We start from the raw sequence: 20,435 nt of genomic DNA, 5'->3' as shown, positions 1-20,435 counted from the left end.
GGAGAAGGGGACGACAGAGGATGAGATGGTTGTATGGCATCACCGACTCAGTGGACATGAGTCTGAGCAAGCTTGCAGAGTTGGTGATGGACAGGAAAACCTGATGTGCTGCAGTCCGTAGGGTCGAAAAGAGTCGGACATGATTGAGCAACTGAACTGAACTGAACTGAACTGAACTGATCTGACTTTTCAAATGTAGCTTATCTTAAGAACTGATGAACAAGGCCAGAAAAATTAAGCAAAAACACTGAAAGAAAATGGAAATTTTATAATTGTGGTTATTTTTTAAAAATTAACAGGCTACAGTTAATAAATGTGTTACTGTGAAGAGTAGAATGTTCCTTGAAATTTTGTCCCATGTGAAACAAAAAGAACATAAAATAAACTGCTGCCTAATTAATTTTAGTATATCCTTAGTAAGGTAGGAAACAGTATGAGCAAGGAAGATTTTTGGCAGTCTGCTTTGAGTATGGGAGGATATTTAAGGAGAAAGAATTTGTGCTTCCACCGTGGTCTGGAGGCAAAATAACCAATGTGTTACACTTTAGGTGATAATGTCTCTAGGGTAAAGAAAAACAATTAATTCAGCTACTATAGTTTAATGAAAATAAAATGCTAAAAAAATTAGAAGCAGTACAGTGATGGTGGTGGTTTAGTTGCTAAGTCACGTCTGACTCTTTTGACCCCATGGACTCGAGCCTCCCAAGCTCCTCTGTCCATGGGGTTCTCCAGGCAAGAATACTGGAGTGGGTTGCCATTTCCTTCTCCAATGCATGAAAGTGAAAAGCAAAAGTGAAGTCGCTCAGTCGTGCCCAACTCTTAGCAACCCCCTGGACTGCAGCCTATCAGGCTCCTCTGTCCATGGGATTTTCCAGGCAAGAGTACTGGAGTGGGGTGCCATTGCCTTCTCCGTAGAAGCAGTATAAATGTCCCCAAAATAATGTAATGATGAAGTTGATTAAGTACATACATAAGATGGACAAATGCATCAGGAAAATCATGTACAATGAATTATGTATTTATTAAAATCTATGCATTTGATAAATTTATGTATTTTAATATAGCAGTAATACTGAGAAGAAATACACACACTGTTAATAGAGTTAGTTTTAGCTAATGGAAGGATAGTTTCAATTCAACTCATTTTAAACTTTTCTGTAGTAAGCACAAATTATATGTACTTTTATCCACTTAACTTTCATAACCAGAAAAAAAGAAAAGTTTAAAATAGTTGAGATATTTGTGCCCAAATTTAGTACCTACCAAACAAACTTTTGTGCTGTATTTGGTCTGAGGCACCTACCCTCCAACCTCCAAGACAGAGTCTTGAACATAGGTATGCCACCAGTTGTACATAGCAGCATGAAATAAACATGAGTTATCCAGTGTGTGTATATATACTTTTTATTTTTCCAGCTTTAATATGAGAGTAGTTGCTCCAGTTTATGAAGGGAAATGCCTACACCCTAGTGGCCCTGATTGGAGCAGGACTCTGTGAGGTCCAACATGGTAACTAACCAATCCTCCCAATCTCAATCCCTTGAGTGCTGCCAGATAGAGCTGGCCAGTGTGGCAATGGAGAAGTTAGTGGTCACATTCCAGGGTTCTTCCCTCAGGAACTTTGAAAGGAAACATGGCCGAGATTGTTTTCTGCTGTTTTTCCCTTTACTTGAATCAAAGTCACTGAGCATACAGACAATGAGACAAGAGAAGAGCCATCTCCACAGCCATCTCCTTCTTTCCCTACTTAGTCCAAGTATCTAATCATCTGAATGTAGGAGCAAGGAGCTGGATCAAAGAGCCAGCCTGACTGAGTTTGACACCTATCTCTGTCCCTGGCAAGCTGTGAGATACTCTATATTAAACTTCACTTTCTTCATCTTAAAAAAAAGAGGGGGAGGTGGATAATAGTACTGATGTCAAAGAACTATTGTAAAAACTATGTGAGATAATGCATGTAAATGGGCACTCAGAGAACTAAGTCTGGCACCATATAAGAGCTTTTAAAATGTCAGCCACCTTATCCTTATCATCATCATCTTAATTATCATTTTCATTATCAGAACAAGGAGATTGTGTGAGTAGAGATCAAATCCTGTGCTACTTCAAGTCTGGCATACAGAAGAGGTATTGCAAAAGTGCAGGTGTCATTAATCTAAGGAATTTGCTCAAATTAGAAAAAGATATCCTTCCCCAAGACACTTCCCACCCATTTTAGAGAAGACTGTCCTAATAGGCACAAACATCCAGGAAAGGATGCCTCTTCTGGAAAAGGGGTCTCCTCGGGTTGTGCAGGGCACAGCCTTCACGACTGTACAACAGTCCAGATCTCCTTCTGATGGAAGAGACCACAGGGCTTGGTGACAAGTGAGTTCTCAATAATAGAGGAAGGGTTAAAAGGCAACTTGAATGGGTCTAGGAATTGCCTGGATGTGTGTGCCAAATTCTGATAGGGGCATTAGAGTGTATGACCTAAGGAGAAGGTTCAAAGCTATTCTCAGAAGTTTAAATGAATCACGAGCAACCACCCCCCATCCGCCCCCAGATTTAAGGAACCTTGTTCCACAGTTAGGAGATGAGATGATGTAGGTGTATGAAGTCTGAGGTGATGCAGGAAATCAATGTAGGTTCTAAATGTAGCCTGGGATTCAGGAAAGCCGCTTGTGAGGCAGAAGTCACAGTTGGGGCCCTTTAACAAGCAGGAACTCAGAAACCTAGATGGTGAACTTTTCGAGAGTGAACAAGGAAGGCTAAGAGCAGATAGTTCCTGAGACAGTTCCCATTTCTTAGCTCCAATTGTCCTGATCATGAAGAATGCCATAAGGGCACGTGCTCCCTGAGTCTTGAGTTCTGTCTCCGCCCCACAAGGGTCTGCAAGCTGCCCTTCATTCACATTCGGCTAAGGCATAGTTGACAGCGGCTCCTCCTGCAAAGACATGTCCAGGAAACAGGCGTCAGACTTTGGATCCTCCCCTGCCCCCTTGTCCACTCATCTCAACTCTGACCATCCTCTTTCCAAGGAACCCCTGGATTTCAGGCACCATAATCTCTCATCTGCAAATGCTGAGTCTCCTTGCCTAACTGGTCTCCTTGCCTCCCATCTCACTTCCTAACAACTCATGCTCCATACCGTGGAGATTAGGTCCCCCTTTGCTGATTTAAGGCCCTGCATTGACCCTCTCCGCCCCCATCCCCATAACAACCCAAAGGCCCCCAAGGCTCTGCAGGAGCTGGCATCTGTCTACCCCTTTTCCCCCTGCACCACAGATGTTCAGGAAGTAGAAATGCAGACTGATAAGTATGTAAAGTCAAGGGTCAAATTGATGATAATTTCTCACTCCCCAGCATGTGTCACTCTCTCCCATGTGCACAGTTGCTTCACCTGCACAGAGCTCCCCTCATCCTCAACATTACCAAAGAAATCCTACTTCTTCAATATCCAGAAGCTGTGGTTGATCCCCAGATGAATGGGGTCCTTCCTTCCCTTGACCCCACCAAGAACATGTGCTTCATAGGACCTTCAGGGGTCTTTAACTGTATTTACCTGTTTCATGGATTTCATTTCCTACTAGACTTGGGCTCTGAGAATAGCAGTGGTGACTTAACCTCAGAGAACCTGCACTGCCTTACACAGCCCCTTGCCAAATAGTAGGCGCTCAACAGACGTCTGTTGAATTAGGAGCTTTCATTCTGAGGGAAATCAGATTGGGAAATCAGCAAGAAATTCCTGCTCCCAGGGAGGTGCCAGGGTTCCCAAAGAAAAAAGAAGAGAGGGCTTCTCATGGATGCCAAATCCTCTTTGCCTCCACCTGCCACACTTCCCGCAAGAAGATGAGAGTGTCCTGGGTGCCGTGGTGCTAAGAGGCTTCCTCCTTCTTTCTACTCACTCGAAGACTGCCGTCTCTTTAAGATTCTGAACAAAATTCCAGTAAGGAAGATGATGACGCAAACAGCAATCCCACTGAGGATTCCAGTGACCAGGGTGCCAGACAGTGAGGGCTCTAAAACAGCAAAAGCAAATGAAAGCCCATGACGCTGCCCCCAGCGCAGAGCAGACCCTCCCCTGGCTGCCCTGTTGACCAACTCCAGCCTGCCCACACCAGGTTTTCTCAGCCCCTGCCTCTCATCCTTACCCCAGGTGACAGTGAGGGGCTGATCCAGGCCTGGGTGCTCCACATGGCAGCTGTATCTCTGCTCTTCCCCAGGGAGCACAGCCAAGGCCACCCAGGCCTGGTAGGTCCCGTCCCCATTGGGCAACACATCCTTTGGCTTAACGTCCTTGGCATCCAGGAACTGTCTGTCCTTCAGCCACCTTATGGTGATGTTCTGGGGGTAGAAGTTCAGAGCCCGACACCGAAGAGTGGTCAGTGAAGAGGTCACGTGATGAGTCACCTTCACCAAAGGAGGCACTGGACAGGAAGAAGGGAGGATCTGGAGAGGGACCCTTCCTACCCATGCCAGGAAGATCAGAACGTTCACTTCCTTTCTTTACCACTTTCACTTCCCTTTCTTTACAACTTTCACTTCCCTTTCCCTACAGATTAGAGGAAGGAGTCACCCTGTGCAGACAGAGCAAGCTGTAGGAAAGACACACCACCATTTTGTGTCCTAAAATACATTACATGATTCAGTTCTGATGTGGGTCAGTCAGTCTGAGCAGCCTGTTCTCCAGTCCCACTTGGAAATATGCACACCTGTTGCCCATGTGCTATGTTCTTTGTTAATACTTTAAGTTGAATCAAATGAAACTGCCCCTTGTGTGTGTGCATGTTAAGTCACTTCAGTCTTGTCTGACTCTTTGGGACGCTATGGACTGTAGCCCACCAGGCTCCTCTGTCCATGGGATTCTCCAGGCAAGAATACTGGAGCGTGTAGCCATGTCCTCCTTCAGGGGATCTTCCCAACCCAGGGATTGAACCCATGTCTCTTATATCTCCTGCATTGGCAAGTGGATTGTTTACCACCAGCGCCATTTGGGAAGCCTGAAATTGCCCCTTATGAGGATCAAAAATGATTGAATATGTACTCTCGGTAATTTCACCTGGTTCAACCTGATAAATATTCTTGTAAGAAGGGGTCTTGTCAGATAGTCAGCCTTCATGACTACTAGAATGTTCTGTGAAAGTAGCTTTGACCCCTCAAGATTATGCTACTCTGACCGGTTGCCTCATTAGGTAATATCTTGCCTTGGTATTCATTCATATGAAAATTGGCATCTCTGAATCACTAAAGGTTATAAATGGGCATAGGGTTCTTGGTTAAATCGAGAGAAAAATCACAGTTACTTCCTTAGCTATGTGCATGGAAAAAAAATAAAATCGTGACTCACAGCTAGATGATACATCTCAACTGTAAGGGGAAACCTCAGAGCTGGAGACCTCGAGGTGGAAAACTCAGACCTCAGTTCCTTCCCAAGGAGACACACAACATCAGCCATCTCTGAAACCCCAGCTGGGGATCCTGTACCCTGTACCCCTCCTCCACTCCATCATGAGAGGGCCAGAGAGTGCTCCCGCCGTACCTTGTTGCTCCAGAGGCCCTCTCCCCAGCTCCAGCAAATGCAGCAGCTGCTCGGGGCAATCTCGATCCAGGTAGGCCCTGTTCTGCTTGGCCCGAATCTTGTTCACTTCCCACTCCAGCTTGGTGACCTGGGCCCTGGGCTCTGCTGCTCTCCAATCCAGTGTCTCAGGCCGAAATTCTAGATGGTCCTGCCCATCGTACCCATACTTCCAGAACCCTCTGGTGCTGTTGTCCTCTCGCAACTCACAGCCCAGGATCACCTGCAGGGTGTGGGACTCTGGCAACGCCCCCAGCTTCGTTACTGAAACCAAAGGAGCAGGTCCCTGTTTCCGCCATTGTGTGTGTTAGTCACTCAGTCGTGTCTGACTCTTCGCGACGACCCTATGGACTGTAGCCTGCCAGGCTCCTGTGTCCGCGGGATTCTCCAGGCAAGAATACTGGAGTGGGTTGCCATTTCCTTCTCCAGGAGATCTTCCCAGCCCAGGAATCAAACCCAGGTCTTCCACATTGTAGGTGGATTCTTTACCATCTGGGCCACTAGGGAAGCCCTTACAGGTATTAAGGAACCATTAGAGGGACTGAACAACCTCAGGAAGCAAACACTTGCCCTTTTCTCTGCCCCCCCAGGACCTCAAATAGCCAGGATCTCAAACCTCCCTCAAGATGCATCTGTGAAGCAAGGACACACCCCGCCCACCTTGGGAAGGTGAGGCCCGCTCTTCACGCACCCTTGCTCTGGTTGTGGTTGTCCATGATCGTCCAGAAGTCCACGATGAACATGTGATCCCAACCTTTCAGGTTCTGACTCAGCTGCAGCCACAGCTGGCTGGTGGCCCTGCCCCAGAGCCATGGGGCACGCCGCTCTGCACGGCGACTCTCATGATCATAGGACACAAACAGCTGGTCATCCACGTAGCCCAAAGCTTCAAACAGGGGCAGCCCAAGGTCTGGCTTGGAGGCGCCCATGAAGAGGAAGCGCAGGGAGTGTGACCCTGGGGAGAGAGAGCAACAAGCCGCGTAGGAGACTGGGAGTCCACACACAGTCTGAATCTACTCGAACCAGCTGTGTCTGGTTCCACCCTGTGAAAGTGGGTGGTACCCTCCCTCCCCATGACCCTTTTTCCCCGAGACTCTCCTTGTGCCATGTGGGCTGCCATCCACTTGCAGCCCCCAGCCTCTGACCCAGAACTCACAATTCCAGCAGCCTCCCCTTGGGGACAACAGATTTTAGAAAATCCCGAGATGTGTCTAACTAGGGCAGTTGAGCTCAGGAGTTGGTGCTCAGACCCAATCAGATCCAAGTCCAGAGGAATTATTGTCCGGTTTTTATCACTACTTCCATCTCTAAACCCTTTCCTATGTACAGACAGACCTCATTTTTTTTTTTTTTTTTTTTTTTGCCCTTTGAAGCTAAAGTGTCTTTTTTACAAATTGGTTTTTGACAACCCCATGTCAAGCAGGTCTATTGGTAACACTTTTCCAACAGCCTTTGCTCACTTTTATATCTCGTTGTCACATTTTGGTAATTCTCACAAGATTTCCCACATTTTCATTATTGTTCTATTTGTTATGGTGATCTGTGATCAGTGATCTTTGGTGTTATTATTATAAAAAGATTTTGACTCTCTGAAGGTTCAGGTGATGGATAACACTTTTTAGCAATACCTTTTTAAAAATTAAGGTACGTATGTTTTTTAAGACAATACAGTTGTACACTTAACAGCATACAGTGTAGTAAACACAACTTGGGCATGTACTGGGAAACCAAAAACTTTGTCTGAGTTGTTTTCTTATGATATTCCCTTTTATTGTGGTTGTCTGAAACTGAACCCACAATATCTCTGAGGTCTGCCTATAAATGTTTGCTGTTAAATGCTGGAAGATGTGTTGATAAATAGCTTAAGGTATCTTTCAGCATCAAAACAGTTCCAAATCAAATGCAAATGTGAAAAAACACCCAGAAAGCCCAAGAGGACAGGCCTTGGGCAGGTGTGAGTTTTCTTATGCATTCCCTTAATTCTAGATGTGGGAGTTCAGTGTGTATCTGCGATGCCTAGAACAGTGTCTGGCATGTAGCCGATGCTTAATACATACTTGTTGGATAACTAAATGCTGACTTCTAGATTTCGATCTCTGACCCTGAACTCTAGATTCTTACTCTCCAACTCTGCCTATATGATACCACCAGTTGGATGACTCACTGGAATTTCAAACTTGAACAAGTCTAAAATCAGGCTCTTGGTTGCCTCCAAACTACTTTCACCACCTTGGAAATGACACCACCGATCCCCCCGTTGCTGAGGCTGATAAAATAAAGATAAAATAGTAATAGAGCCACCTTGACTTTTCTCTATCATATGAACCTTCATAGATCCCTCAGCAACTTCCTTTAAAAGAAATCCAGAATAGAAGTATCTCTCACCACCACCTCTGCTCCCACCTGGCCCAGTCCATCATCTCTTGCCTATCTGCTTCGCTCTGTTGTTGTTGTTTTTTTATCACTGCCCCCTTCATTCTGCTTTCCATAGAGCAACCAGAGCGATCTTTTCAACAGGTATTCTTGATTACGTCACTCCTGGTTTGGAGTCCACACTGCAACCTGTGAGGCCCTACGGGACTCGCCCATGGCTCCTTTGCTGAACCCATCACCTGTTCTGGGCCTCCGGAGCCCTTGCTCTTTCTTCAATCAGGACATTTATTTTCTTAGGGACATCTGGCAATGCCTGGGGACGTTTTTGGTTGTCACGACTGGGGAGTGTACTAACATCCAATGAGTAAAGGACAGTGACCCTGCTAAATGTCCTACAGTACACATGACAGACCCCACAGCAAAAAATGTCAGTGAGTGCTGACGTTGCAAATCCTTGCCAGGTCCCCCTAACCTGTCCGGGAAGCGCTGTTCCCAGTGAGCATCACCCTTACTTCAGGTCTCTGCTCAGACCCAGCTGGGGACAGTGGCCCACCCTGACCTCCGTGCTTCACAGGTTACCCTGATGCTCTCTATCCCTTTGTGTAATGTCATCCCCATCCACTCGAAGGCAAAGCATCAGAGGACTTGGCTCCCTGCTCTCGATATACTTGTAGTCAGTGAAGACTTTCCTTCATCAGACTTTATGATTTAACCTCTAATGCTGAGTAACTTTTTAAGAATCAACTATGAAGAGCCCTGGGTAACACTGACAAAGTTACTGGTGAGCAGGTCTTATTTTGTTCTCATCACCTATAAAGTGTGGATACATATACGACCTACCCTCCAAGTGTTCTGTCAATGTATAAAGCATCCAGAGCTGTGCCAGACAACAGTGAGGTCAAACACTGTCAGCCAAGATTACAACCAGTGGTACTTCATGTCAGAAAACCAGACTGTCTAAATTCTTTGTAACCTGGGGAAAGGATTTAACCTCAAGTTGTTAACCACTAGTAAAATCAAAACACCTACCGCCCAAAGGCTGAGTGGAGTCAAACCAGATCACAGATAGGAAGGTGATTGAAAACTTACATGCTAACTATCATCTCTTTGGCCTCCTTTATAACAATACTATTAACATTGCAAATTAACAACCCCGGGCTGAAAAGAACTGTGAGATTCAGTTCAAAAGTTCAAAAATATCAGGCAGGTTATTTTTTCAAGCAAAAGAACAATCCCCAAGAGTGAGGCCTCTGGCCGAACTCTCAAGAACCTCCTATCCTCCGTCTGTGCCAGTGGTTCGGAAATGGAAACCGGAGGCCTTCACTGTGTGTTTACTCAGCCCTGTCTCCCAGCCCTTAGAGCCCCCGGGTGTGGTTACACCGGAGGGGGCACTCCGGCCAAGGTCGCCCTTAGTGAGAAGAACTTCCTGTCTGGGGCTTGATCTGGGGTGAAAGGACACAATCGACAGTGCGTGCGTGCTAAGTCTCTTCGGTTAACCGCAGAAACAAGAAAACCGAGATCGGAGGCCAAGGACCCCTAATCCTAGCTCGACCTCAATGAGAGATTTCTATTCTAAAAGCGTCCAAGCTGGGGGGAGTAGGTGGTTCCGAGCGCTACGCCGTGGCAGCAAGGACAGGGAGTGGGGAGTGAGGGGTCAAGGTCCTGGGACGGGAGGTCCCCTAACCCCATCTGCACGCCCTGTGGCCCGCATGCCCCCCGGGAAAAGCTGGGGGAGGGCACCGCACACAGGGCTGAGCAGTCGTTCGGAGTTTAGAGAACTCCCAAGAGCTAAGAAAAGCTAGTTTCGATTTTGCCTCCCCCGCCGCGCCCCTCTCCAGCCCGCAGACCCCGGACTCACGCGGCGGTCGCCCCTGCGTGGCCGCCGTCCGCAGGAGGATCAAGAGGAGAAGCGCCGGCCGGGCTCGCGGGCCCATTTTCCCGAGTCGGACCGCGCGTCCCGGCGCTTTTCAGCCGCTTGGGTAGGGCGGGGGAACGGGGATGATCCAAGAAGTCACCCTGGAGCCATTGCCGAGGCTCCGGGGATCCCAGATGAAACTTCCTGGCCAGTGGGAACCTTTTCCGGGACTGCTGCTGAAAAGAAATGGGTCTCCTGCGCTTGAACTCTCTCTCCTGAAACCCAGAGTACCTGCTTGGGAAACACTCGGTCACACAACTGTCTCTTTGGTTTTTTAAATCCCGAGAGGATGCTGATTGAGGAGAATATATTTAATGATTTTATGATCTAAATATTTACCATTTAAATATTGAATAACTTGAATATTCAGGTGCACATTTTCAAAATTTTTAAGTTCAACTTGCCAATCTTGATATTCAACTTACGAATATTTTTTGCATAAAAACTTCATTTTATTCTTTGATCAGAATTTAGTTAAATGATAAGCTTAACAGATTAGATCCTATCTACTGCCGTATCTTTCATAGCTCTTATAGTTACATTTCATGAACTACCGTTCATTGAAATCATCTGGAGAATCGTAAAACCTGTAGATGTTCTCCTATAGCCCCCGGACACCCATTTAATTACTGTGCAATGCCACCAGGACACTGGGATTTTAATCAACCCTCTCCCCAACCCCGACACAACAAAGTTTGAGAACTACTGTCTTAGACTTCTCAAAAGGATATTAAAAAATATTTAGGACAAAGGATTTTCCTAAAACCTTTAAATACCTAGTAAATACAGTGATACCTTTAAAAGCACATATGCAAAATTTTGCCATCCAATAAAAAATTCAAACTTGGAAATTTTGGAAAGTACGGGAATATAAAATAGGGTGGAGAAAATGTTGAACATTGATGATGAGTACATGGGGGTTGACTGTACAATTAATTTTTTTTTTCCCTAGGTGAGAGCTTTACGGACATAAAATTTACTTACATACAACTCATCCTTTTAAGTTTAAAATTCCAAGGCTTTAGTATATTCATAAAGGTGAGCAACCATACCACAATCAATTTAGGACATTTTTCATCCCCTCCACAAAGAAACCGTTCAGTACCTTTTAGTCATCATCTCCAAATTCCACCAACCCCCCTCCCCCAACCAGTCTCTAATCTGTTAAAAAACAAAATTCAGCACAGTAAATTTTAAAAATTGAATTGACTTTATTGAATGATTCATGAGTCAGGCAGCATACTATTTAGTAAATTGAGGAGAGCTCCAAAGAGCTACAGAAAAGGAAAAATGTATCTTTACTATGGCCTTATTCTGGCTTCTCTGAACCTCAAACTGCTCATCTGTGAAATGGGGATAATAAACTCTGCTCACCAAATAATACTCTACATGAATGAAATTTTACAGCTTTTAATAGATAATGACACTCCTAGCGGGTAATAATAACAGACCTGACAGATTAGGAAAAAACTATTTTGGTTTAGAGCGCCATCAGAACGAATGACATAGCATAATGAAGTGTCTCATTTGCAAAGAGTTTGAGGCCAATGCAATGCCTATTTTTGTCAATTGTTATCTTTCAGCTCTTCAAGAGCCTTAGATACTTTAAGGGAGAAAATGTCTTCTATATTTAATATCTGCCAATGAAAACTGTCCATATATATTGTTTTCATTACCGATGAGAAAAACAACAAAGTCTACTCTTGCTCACTTTAGTACAGTTTTTGTAAACTACCCTATTATATCTTATTTCTGATGAGTATATGTGTGTGCCTTAGGGGCACATAACTTATAATCAATCGGTAAGGCAAAGTTATATTGCAAGCCACTTAAACTCTCTATCTCAATTTTCTTGTTTTGTAAAGAGGTGGTAATAATAGCTACTTCACAAAATGATACTTAGAATTAAGTTTAAGAAACCCCCAAGTTGATAAATGAACCCCTCAACAAAGTTCCTGGCAAATAATCACGGCTAAATTATATTTATTATTATTACCTGTCCAAATATAATATTAATATCATCAATGACATTTCTTTTTTTAACCTGAGGATGCTGCTCCCTACCAGGTGACAGATCAGTATCCTCTTGCAGATTGTCTATATTGTGGTTAATGGTTATTTCACAATTAATAATAATTTTAGAAGATAAAACATATGCAGTTTCTTTAGGTCTCTGGATTCTAGGGACTTTTCTTAGGCCATGCTACACAGCATGTGGAATCTTAGGTCCCCGACCTGGGATGAAACTCATGCCCCTTGCATTGCAAGTGTGGAGTCTTAACCACTGGACAAACTGGAAGTCCCTGGGGTTCTTATGGCTAGTTTGCTGCTCACATTTAAGACACAATTAAAGTGACTTCTCCTCAAGGTTTTCACTCCCATGATGGGGTAAAATTGGCCATTTCCTCCATTTGTCTCTACACTATACCAACAGATGTAAAACATTTCTGTCCATTCTCTTCTCCTATATTTTCCCCTTTATTCTAAACTGTATGCACTATGGGGGTAGTTATGTATGCTTTTCCTCCTTATTAAGTGTTGGAAAAGTGAATGAATCAAGCACTTGTTTCTAGTCCATTTGATAATGTATTCCTCTTTATAGAGTATTGACTCCAAAGGTCCTATTGGCCAACCTAGTGCTTGACTACTCTGGGCACTTAGTCCACTCTCACCACCTCTCAACACTGACACATCATTTGTAGGTAATAATCATTTCTGTCCATCAAGAGACTGTATAAGAATGAGTGTGAAATTTTCTGAGTTATATGTCAACCCAAAATTAATGATTGATGACTTAGCCTGGCAGGCGGGAGCATCAGCTGTCCATCAAGGGCAGTGTGAATTTGGAGCGTCATCTAGTGTCTATTGGAATCAATGACATCCTACATTGTAAATGCCTTTGAGCAAAGAAGGGTTGAGGCCAGAGCAAATTCATTTATTAAAGTTTTAATTGGACTTTTATACAACTTACACTTTAGTGCAGTCCACTTCTTGAGGCTTTGTTTGGGGCATGTGTGTTACACTGAAGGTGTGGGTTTTTCTCAAGTACGTTGCTAAGTCACAAGCCCTCTACATCATTTTATCCTTATTAGTACATACTATAATAAATTTGTTACTACAATTATTATTATAACCTACATTGTCATAATTGATACACCTTAACCAGGAGAGTTCCAGTGTTACTATCTTTGCACAATAGTATTTTTTTTTTTTCTGTCATCCTCCTCACTGGTCATTTTTACTTTAAAAACAGGGAGAAAAGTAATTTAGCATTTTAAAAATTGCTTTTATAAGAGTCTATGTTTAACTTCCAGCCTCAAGTAAAATTGACTGTTTCCTCCTTTTCATGTTCACTCTGACCTTTACCACATTTGACATATTCTATATCGTTTCTTGGGTCTCCAGCGTCCGAATTCCAATCGAAGGGTAGAACCTGTCTTATTTATTTTCTTATTCCCAAAATCCATTTGAGATTATTGATTCCTTCCTTATTCTTGCCTGCCTGTAGACCTGTTGAAGTCTTGGGACTAACCAGTGGTATCAGGATGATCATTTGTCCAGAAAAAGAGGAATAAAAATTTCTGTTCACTGAAAGAGACTGTTATCACTGACTGATTGACTTCTCTTGCTCAATCTTGTCTGATTTTTTGTGACCCCCATGTACTAGCCCACCTTCCAAGGATGGAGAATTTTCCAGGCAAGAATACTGGAGTGGGTGGCCATTTCCATCTCCAAGGGTTCTTTCCTACCTAGGGATTGAACCTTGGTCTCCTGACAGGCGAATTCTTTACTACTATCATCTGGAAAACCCAAATTTATCAGGAGAAGTTAACAATTACATAAGGGACTGGGGAAAGTATAACATACCAGTCACCAAATTAAGCTTTGGTTGGTTTGGATTGCCATCTAGTGTCCATCAGAACAGACAGCATGATGTATTGTAAACACTTGATTCTGCCCAAAAGGTATGATATTCACGCAGAATTAGATGCAGGGGTGAAAATGTTTTCTACCTAAAACTCATTAAACAGACTAGTAAGTAATTAATACTTGTGGGTGTATTTTAATTTTATGCACTTTGTAATAGAAAAGCAAAGGTCTTTGACTTTAGTTCAATTGATATTTGTGTGAGTGTGTGTGTGTGTTCAGGGTACATGAGTTATAATCAGTCTGCAGGGCAGTCCTAGGAGAAATCTGAATTCTCAATTTCTATTTCCTTATTGGTAAAGCAATAACAGTTGTAATGGTAGTCATAGGATGGTGGTGAAGGCAGAATGAAAATAGTGCATATAATGCCTGATGCATAGAAAGTGTTCAGTTAACTGTTATCTTTATTAGTATTATTGACACTTTTGAACAAACAGTGAAGAATGGTGCTATGCTGGGTTTATAAGAAAGTATGTATAAATTTTAAAAGAATTTTTAAAAATATACATATATAAATTTTTGTACTCACAAGGCAGCACTCTTCTTAGAACTATATAAACATTAACTCATCAATTCTCATAGCAACCTATAAAACAGGTACTATTATTGCCACTTTATAGATGAAAACTGAGAAAACTGAAGCATAGAGGAGTTAATAAACTTATCTAATGGCAATATCGAATTTGAACTCTGGCATTCCCGTATTGAGCTAGTCCTTTTGATAAATATATTATGCTACCTCTGTATTTTTCCTGAAATATTTTATAAAATTAAAAGGAAAATATAAAAGTGCTACTACATTAACCATAAGAAGTATAAGAAATCTATGTCTTAACTGAAACATTCGTCCAGTCATGTCTGACGCGTTGTGACCCCATGGACAGTAGCCCACCAGGCTTCTCTGTCCATGGGATTCTCCAGGCAAGAATACTGGAGTGGGTAGCCATTCCTTCTCCAGGGAATCTTCCTGACATAGGAATCAAACCTGGATCTTCTGCATCCCAGGCAGATTTTTTACTATCTGAGCCACCAGAGAAGCCCAACAAATTCTTTGATAATGTAATTCTGTAAGAATTTGGTTCCATCCAGAAGTCTTAAGAAAGTTTAGGTGAGTTCAGCAGTAAAAACTGAAGGGTGTTGATACCTTGATCCCTCTTCAGTACTGACAACATGCAGTTCTCCCTGACAGCTCTGCCTGCCTGCTTGACCTTGAAAGTGTGCACACACTTCAGATGGGAAATGCAGGGAGGAGTGACTGTGTGTGTCACCATAAATTTTCCTCTTGAGTTCTGGGCAAGAAATGAGCTCCAAAATCAGTGGGGTAGATTCTGAGTGGCTGTGTTGATCCTGCTTTATGTTCTTCCCTATCACTCCACAACACACATCTCCCTTCTCTGATGGGCAAGTTCGCTTCTCTTCTTATTACAGTTTCTTCTTGAGGTATTCTTTGGGCTAGTTCCTAGGTCCAGTGACCTTTCAGAAGCTACCCAGGGAAGTTTACATAACTGGAAAGACAGAACCAACTTGTTGGACTTGGTCTACTCTTATCCACTCGTCCAAATTAAGATGCATTATCAACTATCTTAAGGTCACCTCAAAACAGGATGCTCCCATGGGATAAGGATGTAATGGAAATAAAGATCAAGTAAGAGGCTACTGTGTGCTCAGCCCAGGCCCAGGAATTGTATGTGCATTATCTCACTACATTCCTGGGACAAGGGGGTGGTGGAGGGGTGTTACAGAGGATGAAATGAAAGTGTGGAAAACCTGAGGACTTGGCAGGATCACCAAGTTTGTGAATGGGGAAACTAGTATTAAAAGAAGTGTGTGGGCCCCAAAGCTGCTGTCTTTCCCTCTGCTCTCTTGCATTAACAGTTTGACTGTGTTCTCCACCTTCAGGCAGCCTTACAAGTCTCAGGTTAGCCTGGGGCTGCCAGGATTTTGAATGAGGTAGAGAATGAGGAACTCTTTTTGAGTTGACCTACTACACATATTACATATACGTTTACAATGCATTTATATTTACAACATACTATATATATAGCAATACATATTATAAACATAGTATATACATTTATAATACAGTTATATATATATAGCATTACATATTATAAATTTCATATACAAACCCATATATAGTATATATGAATTATATGTACTATACAGAGATTTATATATGAAATACATAGTAGTATATATTTAGTGGGCTTCCCTGGTGGCTCAAATGGGAAACCCACTAAATACATCTCATTTATATACACTATATATGGATTTGTATATAAAATTTATAATGTGCAATGCTATATATATTATATGTAACATTGTGTTGTAAATGTATATTTTTGTTATTGTTTGGTCACTAAGTCGTGTCCAACTCTTTGCAATGCCATGGACTACAGCATACTTCCCTGTCCTTCGCTATTTTCCAGAGTTTGCTCAAACTCATACCCATTGAGTCAGTAATGCTACCCAGCCATCTTATTCTTTGTCACCCCCCTTCTTATTCTGCCCTCAATTTTTTCCGAGTCTTTTCCAATGAGTTGGCTCTTTGCATCAGGTGGTCAAAGTATTGGACTGTCAGCTTCAGCATCAGTCCTTCCAATGAATATTCAGTTAATTTTCTTTAGGATAACTGGTTTGATCTCCTTGCAGTCCAAGGAACTCTCAAGAGTCTTCTCCAACACCACAGTTCAAAAGCATCAATCCTTTGGCTCTCAGCCTTCTTTGTAGTCCAACTCTCTATTATGTATTTAGTACTATATATTTATACTATTATGTATTTTGTATATAAATCTCTATATAGTATGTATAGTATTATGTGAGCGAGTAAGTGAAAGTCACTCAGTTGGGTCTGACTCTTTGCTACTCCCTGGACAGTAAGTAGCCTGCTAGGCTCCTCTGTCCATGGAATTCTCCAGGCAAAAATACTGGAGTAGGTTAACATTTCCTTCTCCAGGGGATCTTCCTGACCCAGGGATCTAACCCAGGTCCCCTGCATTGCAAGTAGACTCTTTACCATCTGAGCCACCAGGGTCTCCTCTCATAATATTATGTAAATGAGAAGATTATATGATGTTTGTTAATTATATATAATTTTTCATACATATAATTAATTTTATAGGCAGTAAACATCATATAAATGTGAATTATTAAGTTTAATACTCAGTTTTAATTTTTAAGTAGTAAATATCTACATATATATATGTAACTTACATTAACAAAACATGGGAGGTGGGTTACTAATTTTTAGGAATGTGAAGGGGTCCTGAAATCTAAATGTTTGAGAACCACTGTTCTAACCTGTTCTCTGATGTCTTAATTTCCCAGTTGGATTTGTAAGTACTTGAAGGCAAAGGTATAACTGGCACAAGAACACTTTTTGGTCTTATTCTTTTTTCTCACAGTGGTTTGTGTCTTTTATCAGACTTATCACACTGTATGATAATATGCTTCTCTGTGTCAGTCTCATCACATATAATTCCTTAAGACAGACACTTTGCTTGGCTGATCTCTGCCTTTATTATCTCTTCTCGTGTCCTTTGCTTAACAAGTGCTTAGTAAGTATATGAGAAAAGCTCATACATGGCCTAGTGATGAGCTGGGAAATAAAAAGCAAAAGTATGTCCTAATAAATCTAGCAAAATTTGTATGTCCTTGTGTCCTCCAAAATAGTCATTATATAAGGCCCTATGTTTATTCTGATTAAGGCTACTTCCCCATATGTATTTTCATCTTGGGCTTTATAACTGCCTTCATTAGAGGCCTAAACTGAGGTATATCTGCTATTGATAAATCATTTTGAGTGTAGTTCTGACTTTTTGAAATCATTAAAAGTTATTTGAAAACAAGCTTGAAGAATAAGGTGCCTATTAATGCCTTAGTTTCTTGTGTCACTTTATGTGATTCTAACAGCATTTCCAAAATGTTAGGTAAATATATTTTCCCATGCAATGTTCCTTTTATAATACTCTCCATTTATTTATTGAGCTTCCACTATGTGCTTTACTATTATGGTTCTCTGTGGAGTGCATTTTGACAGCATGCCAGGGAATAAGATAGAGAATCTTTAGTCTCAGCCCAAAGTTTCCTTGGTGAAACGTCGAAAAAGCACGTTTAATTACTCCCAGTTGGGGCTTACAACAAGCAGTCAGAACTCTATTCTGACAAAGTAGGAGGAAGTGAAAGAAAAATTGATTGTCAGTCCCTGACCCATACACCTGTCCCAACCACTCCTTTCACTCTCCTTTGAATGCATCTTGCTGTTTGACCCTCTCTCTCCAGCTCCATTTGCACTTGACAATCTGCTTTGCATCTTTAACTTTGTCCATCAGCTTTCCAGATCCGAAGAAGATGAAACAAAATTAGCCAACTCATAATATTCAGGATGTGTGTAAATACAAGTATACACAATTTATTGCAAGGCAGATATTTAACTCTGTCCTCAGTTTATGGCTGGCTATTTTGAAACCATCAATTTTGAGTGGAATGACCACACCCTTAATCTGAATTTTCCCTAGAGCTAATTTTAGTTGGACTTTTTTTTTGCTCACAGGCTTCTTCAATCTTATTTCAAAGCCTGAGACTTCCTGGAACATATATAGGCTCTAAGGTCACTTTAAAGCAAATGGTCAAAAAATTTTGTATCTTCCTGTCTTTTAGAATAGTTTCTAAAGATTCTGAATCAGAGCCTGTAGGACAAACTAACCAAATGTCAAAGTATAATTTTCAAAACATGACTCTCATACAAAGACTGTGCATAGTGAGCTTGTACATGGGTCAAAGAATGATTTAAGTATTAATGACAGAACTAGCAGAATGACAAAGGTAGGTCAAAGCAGGATACAGGAGAATGAAATATGTTCAGGGCAAGAAAGAATGCTGGAAAGCTGAAAGATCAGATACAAAATTGGTTAACGTCCTATTAGGCAATACAATCATAACTTTGGGGGTTATCTTTTCTACTAGAAAGAATTCATTTGCATCTCCACTGTACAAAACCCTTATTAGTGTATCAGTCTTCTGCAAGGAAAGGTCTAATTTTATACACTCTGAGCCTAATCAAAAAGTAAATATTAAGTCAATGTTACCTTCTCTAAAGCCATGCTGTTCCATATGAAAGTTGTCAGTCATATGTGGTCATTGAGCACTTGTAATGTGGCTAGTCTACAAATTTACAAATGTAAAATACACACCAGAGTTTGAAGATTTACCCTATTAAAAAAAAATAGAAATGGTCATATTTTTTGAAATATCAATTACGTATTGAAGTGATACTAGTTTGGATATACTGAGTTAAGTAATATACATTATTAAAGTTAAATCTACCTGTTTCTCCCTACTTTTTTCATTGTGACTATTAGAAGGTTTAAAATTGTGTATGTGACTTACATATCCACATTTTATTTTATCACATAACAGGGCCTTGGAGCATTACGTGAACCAGAAGTGGACTTGTGGAGAATTCTCTAATACAGCTTGAAAGGACATGAAGAAATATCTTTGTTTTTGACTTTTTTCAGTACTAGTTACAGGGATCTAGAGAAAGTCTTTGTGTTTTTCGGCCTCTGACCTGCACTATGTGGCCAGGAGGTTAGGAGCAAGAATTTGAGTGGCTGGTGTCTGGTTCCGGACTTTAGATTTGCATACAGAGATGTGATTTGATTAATTAAACCTGATAATCAAATTTACAGGTTGCTGATGTGCAAAAGCAAACTGAAAGTGGCTCAATCCTGTCCAACTCTTTGCAATCCCATGGACTATACAGTCCATGGAATTCTCTAGGCCAGAATACTGGAGTGGGTAGACAATCCCTTCTCCAGGGGATTTTCCAGGCCAGGGATCAAACTCAGGTTTCTGGCATTGCAGGTGGATTATTTACCAGCTGAGCCACCAGGGAAGCCTGATTTGCAAAAAGGGACACCAATTTCTACTGAAGGGAAGTTCAGTGACATAGTAATCAAGACTACATAGCTCTTTTCCTGCTGGTTATGCACCCTTAGCTGAGTTTCAGATGAACAGGCGGTTCACTGCACATAGAATCAGAACAAATTGCATGTTCTTGTTTTATTTTTTTACCAAAATACATTTGTATGATGAAGGTGCTTTAGTTGTTCATACACTTTCAATGAGTTCTTACAATTCCTATGGCCAAAGTCACACTGATGGATGGCAGGTCTAAAGTGATTTTCTATGGCTGCTAATTCACCCATCACTAATCTTATTAGGTTGCTAATTCCCAGAGGACATGACCAGTAGTAGACATAGTTTCCAAATGTTGAAAGAATGTTATCCAGTGAAATCATGGGGTTATACTTAGTTTAAAAGAAGATGCCTCATGTTTCATTTATCATTGAACTTAATTTATCACATTTTTTGATTATCACATCTAAGACTGATGTCTTTAGTACATACTTGCATCTGGATGTAGTAGTACAGTGAACTTCAGAATAGAATACATACAGTCAGTTTTAGAGGGGATAAAAGGTGAGCTTATCAGCAAAAAGTGGCATAGTAATTTATTTGTTCTAATTACTTTTCCTCTATGTCTGTTTAAAATTTTGTCATTTCACGATTTCTATTTCAAATCTCTAGTTTACCTTAAAAGTCAAAAGTGTGTCTTGTCAGTTGCTTTATTTCCATCTATACCTTTGAGTTCCCAGTTAG

The 20,435-nt window shown here is 41.6% G+C and overlaps 2 protein-coding genes across 3 annotated transcripts in view; both read right to left on the bottom strand.

Annotated features, from left to right (window-relative positions):
- Nucleotides 1-20,435, bottom strand: part of LOC120870473 — a 60,879-nt gene that overhangs the window by 7,733 nt on the left and 32,711 nt on the right. The gene's annotated exons all lie outside the window — the stretch shown is intronic.
- Nucleotides 998-10,008, bottom strand: HFE (homeostatic iron regulator). 2 transcript variants are annotated; one of them, XM_040250003.1, is made up of 6 exons: nt 9,789-10,005; nt 6,249-6,512; nt 5,522-5,821; nt 4,134-4,409; nt 3,888-4,001; nt 998-2,926 (listed from the first exon to the last, which is right to left on the bottom strand). In XM_040250003.1, exons 1-6 carry the CDS (start codon nt 9,862-9,864, stop codon nt 2,886-2,888), a joined length of 1,071 nt encoding a protein of 356 aa, XP_040105937.1. In that variant the 5' UTR covers nt 9,865-10,005; the 3' UTR covers nt 998-2,885. The 2 variants fall into 2 exon arrangements, with proteins under 2 accessions (XP_040105937.1, XP_040105938.1); XM_040250004.1 differs by lacking the exon at nt 5,522-5,821 and having other exon boundaries at nt 9,789-10,008.

Source organism: Oryx dammah, unplaced genomic scaffold, assembly GCF_014754425.2.
Source record: "Oryx dammah isolate SB20612 unplaced genomic scaffold, SCBI_Odam_1.1 HiC_scaffold_11, whole genome shotgun sequence".
NCBI lineage: Eukaryota > Metazoa > Chordata > Mammalia > Artiodactyla > Bovidae > Oryx > Oryx dammah.
This window is presented reverse-complemented; position numbering and strand designations above follow the sequence as displayed.

Excerpts from the sequence above, each read along its gene's own strand:
- HFE (XM_040250003.1), bottom strand. The coding sequence starts at position 9,864 with ATGGGCCCGCGAGCCCGGCCGGCGCTTCTCCTCTTGATCCTCCTGCGG. Across the intron at positions 5,822-6,248 it reads CAACCACAACCAGAGCAAGG|TAACGAAGCTGGGGGCGTTG; the intron begins GTGCGTGAAGAG and ends CTTTGGTTTCAG. Across the intron at positions 4,410-5,521 it reads AGGGCCTCTGGAGCAACAAG|TGCCTCCTTTGGTGAAGGTG; the intron begins GTACGGCGGGAG and ends CTTCCTGTCCAG.